Consider the following 4438-nt stretch of genomic DNA (forward strand, 5'->3'; position numbering starts at 1 on the left):
TTTTTTTTTTTTTTTTTTGTTAGTTGTTAATAAGATGTAATATAGGTATGAGGTGCACCCGGGTATTTTGATTCTTTTTCAGGAGACACATTTATTAAGTTCAGGGAAGTACAAAACTCCAGTCTCCTTCAAGGAAGGACTCTCTGACTTCAGTACACTTATTGAAGCACTCCAGCCACTTAGTGAAGGCCCCACAGAATTCCTCCAAAGTTAAGATATTCAGGACCTCTTCATCTTCTCAATGTCTTCAAAAGTGATTCTCTGTGTTTCTCCTTTAGAGAACAACCAAAGCTCACTGAGAGCAAGATCTGGACTATAGGGAGGATGAAGAACAGTTTTGATGCTCATCTTCATCAAGTAGTTGGTTACCAGGATTGAATTGTGGACTGGTAAATTATCCTTGGTGCAGGTACCAGTGACCCAGTTCGAAGAGCTGTAGCCATTTGCAATGAAATCTCTTTCTGAACTCAGTCAAAACTTCCACAAAGTACTTCTTGCTGACCATCTGGCAAGACAGTATCCAGTGGATGTAGATGATGCACTTGCTGTCAAAAAAGGGGATTATCATGCACTTCCCTTGCTTTGCTTGACCTCTTTGGGCTTGAGAGAGCCAGAATACTTCCATTAGGCATTCTGTTTCTTGGTCTCAGGATTATAACAGAAGATCCAGCTTTTGTCACAGTTCACTAGAGACTCGAGTACTCTTGAATTGGAGTTAATGAGCTCAGTTATCTCCACATTGTCACCACTGCATCTTTCCTTCTGTTCATCACTGAGCACCCTTGGAAGAAACTTTACACAAATTTTGTGCTTGTTCAGATTTTCATGAATACTCTTGTATACAGTTGCCACATTGTACATTTATTGAGTTGATAGACACATGATGATCTTCATCAAGAAAGCTGCAAATTTTCTCAACCAGCTCCAGTGTTCTGATGTCTCTGTCCCTTGCACATCCCTTGTCTCTCACCTCTTCTCTACCATCTCTGAACCTCTTGTGCCAGCAAGAAACAGATGCTCAGCTAACACAAGTTAATCCATAAGCAGTCTGGAGCATTTCACAAGTTTCTGTAGCATTTTTTCTAAGTTTAACACATAAAAAAACTTTTTTTATTGCACAGTGGACTTCCAAATGTCCCAACTGAATTCTACAAACTAGTCACCTGTGACAAGCATTGTTTAGTAGTGTGTATTTAAAGTGCTGTTACAACCAACTCTTTCAGTCTCCAATAAAAAAAGTTGGTGAGTCAGCTTATTACATATATAGTAATTATATACTATAATTTTAATAATCTAGGACAGTTATAACTTATTCTCCTAAAAAAGTCTCCAAACTTCTAAAATGCACCCCATACCATGTATAACAGTAGTACATGCTATTTAGTATTTTGTACATTTTTTCAGTCTTCTGATATTTAAGTCATACACAATACTAAAGTATTATTATTTCCTACAATCTGGAACTTAAATATTTAAATTTTGATACTGTAAAAGATATAGTTTTCTACCATTTGAATGTGGCCGTTGCCAGTACTGCCTGACTGGCCCTCGTGCTGGTGGCATGTAAAAGCACCCACTACACTCTCGGAGTGGTTGGCGTTAGGAAGGGCATCCAGCTGTAGAAACTCTGCCAGATCAGATTGGAGCCTGGTGCAGCCATCTGGCTCACTAATCCTCAGTCAAACCATCCAACCCATGCCAGCATGGAAAGCGGACATAAAGCGATGATAATGATGATGATGATTTCTCATGTGTCTACCTACAGTGATCTGTTCTTAAGATATCCGGTGTTGTTTTATAATTTTTAATATTGAAATGTCTTCTTATGGCTGGATTCCAACCTAGGCCACAACAAAATTTACCTGCTACACTTTGCAGTCCAGCATCACTGCCTCAAAGTCCTAGGTACATTCCAGGCCAGTGTCTGTAATCAAGTTGTTGATGTAAGTGTGATGATGCTTTCCTCTTCTTATATCACCATAAAGTGGTAAAATGGCAGCAACATATGACAAGCAAACACTTTTATGGAAACCTGATGAAAGTTAGTGAGAAGATCACACAAAGGCTGCTGAGACTATGTGATCACGCATGTGTCACCCTATTCTGAGGGCATATTGAAATGTATAATGTTTCTAAATTTCTTCTCTTCCGTGTGGTTATGTTAATATATTATAAAATATGTTGAAAATAATATTTGTATCAATTTCATTGTGTAGGAGCATTTTAGCTCTCAAAAGCACACAAATACTGTTTAATTCATTTTCATCTCTTTTTTGAAGTGTGAACATTTCTGTCATACCTCTGTGACCTGATCACTAGCATTCCAATGCAACTGCTTGAAATTTTGTAAATTGAAAGGTCTTACAAGTCTCAGGTTTTATGCTTTTCTTTTTGACCTTTCAGACATATAATTCTGTAGTATAGGTACTGATTAACCTAGACTGTTTGATATCAATTGTTGCTAATTTCCAGGTTCCATGAGTTGTGAATTTACAACTTGGTGATGAACAGACAAATCATGAACTTCTATATTTTTTTTTTGGTTCTTTTGGTGAATTTAATTATTTTTATGTGTTTTCAGTTGGCTACATTGAGTCTTATGTAATATCGTTAGCTAAGTTTCAACACATGATCAATGAGCAAGTTATTTGCTAGATATGTCCAATCCTGAAATATATGTGTCATAGATGAGAATGTAACATAAAAATCTCATATTAATTGCAGACATAAAATAGTTATGTTGTTCTTTTGATTGTGTTTATATTATCATATTTGATATCATACTGTTGTGACAACACAGAAGAGTTTTCTCTTCACTTAGCATATCTATGATAAGTTTGTTTCATAGAACTTATTTCTCTCTAAATTATGCAGACAAGAGGAGCATAAAGAGAATTGAAGAATTGTACTGTGACAATGAGAATTTATTTTGTTTGCTTTGACTGAAGAGAAATTCGGACGTTTATAAACAAGAGAATTCAAAAGCCATTACCATTTACTTAGACACCTTAATTTACTAAATATTTGTTTTTGCCTTTGTTTCAGAATTTTGAGGAACAACCAAATCAGGAATATTGCAGATGGTTCTTTCTTATTTCTCCCCAATATAATTGAAATGTATGTATAACAAACCATAATTTTAACACTAATTATAAAAATAAAACCTAATTGTAGAAGTTAGCAAATTCACAATTGTTTGTTTGATACAACTAACAAGAAAAGGTTTTTAGTTAGTAGAAATATTGGTAGCTTAATAAGTATATCTCATAAGGCAGTGAGCTGGCAGAAACATTAGCCAGCCAGGCAAAATGCTTAGTGGTTTTTCATCTGTTTTTACATTCTGAGTGCAAATTCCGCCGAGTTCGACTTTGCCTTTTATCCTTTCGGGGTCAATAAATTAAGTACCATTTGCATATTGGGGTTGATCTAATCGACTGGACCCCTCCCCCAAAATTTTGGGCCTTGTGCCTAGAGTAGAAAAGAATATGTATATCTTAGAAAAGTTTTTGCTTTCGATTCTGATTACTATATTCAAATACCATCAGGATTGATTTGATCATATTCGATCCATAATCATAAGTACACATAAAAAAAAAGGTAAGTCATTCTATTGCTTAATATCTTACAGGATTGGCACCTAGCTGCCTGCCTGCCTGTTTTATATATATGTATATTCGAGTGTGGTTGATGTCAGTGCTCGCTGACTGACTCCTGTGTCATTGGCATATAAAAAGCACTATCAGAATGTGGTCAGTGCTCCATGAGTGGCTTCCATGCCAGTGAAAACTAAAAAGCACCCACTACACTCTCAGAGTGGTTGGCATTAGGAATGGCATCTAGCTGTAGAAACATTACTGCATCAGACTGGAGACTGGTGCAGCCCACTGGCTTGCCAGACTTCAGTCAAACCATCTAACCCATGCCAGGATGGTAAGTGGACGTTAAACGATGATGATGATGATGATGATATATATATATATATATAATTTGGAGAAAAGAACCATAGTTCATGAACTCATCCATGAAAATCCACAGTCACATATAGAAAAATTTAATAAGTAAATATACTACAAAGAACTATAATAAAATACAAAGTAATAATTATTAAAATAATTATTTTAATTATTTTAATAATTATTATAATAATTATTTTAATTATTTTTATAATTATTATAATAATTATTTTAATTATTTTAATAATTATTACTTTGTATTTTATTATAGTTCTTTGTAGTGTATTTACTTATTAAATTTTTCTATAGGTGACTGTGGATTTTTATGGATGAGTTCAGGAACTGGGGTTCTTTTCTTTAAATTATATATTTATATATTACATACTGTGAAACTTAATTTAATTTTAATTTTTGATGAATTAAATTAAATTGAGTTTTTACCTGTAAATTAGGATTTTTATCCCTAATATATATATATATATATA

General features: G+C 34.3%; 1 protein-coding gene across 1 annotated transcript in view; it reads left to right on the plus strand.

Annotated features, from left to right (window-relative positions):
• The window catches only part of LOC106873961 (adhesion G-protein coupled receptor G6), a 72015-nt gene that overhangs the window by 15080 nt on the left and 52497 nt on the right, over positions 1-4438 (plus strand). The window contains exon 4 of the mRNA XM_052971313.1: positions 3046-3117. Coding sequence (XP_052827273.1) covers positions 3046-3117 — 72 coding nt within the window. The remainder of the gene's footprint in view (positions 1-3045; positions 3118-4438) is intronic.

The sequence above is a fragment of the Octopus bimaculoides genome, chromosome 10, assembly GCF_001194135.2.
Source record: "Octopus bimaculoides isolate UCB-OBI-ISO-001 chromosome 10, ASM119413v2, whole genome shotgun sequence".
Lineage (NCBI taxonomy): Eukaryota > Metazoa > Mollusca > Cephalopoda > Octopoda > Octopodidae > Octopus > Octopus bimaculoides.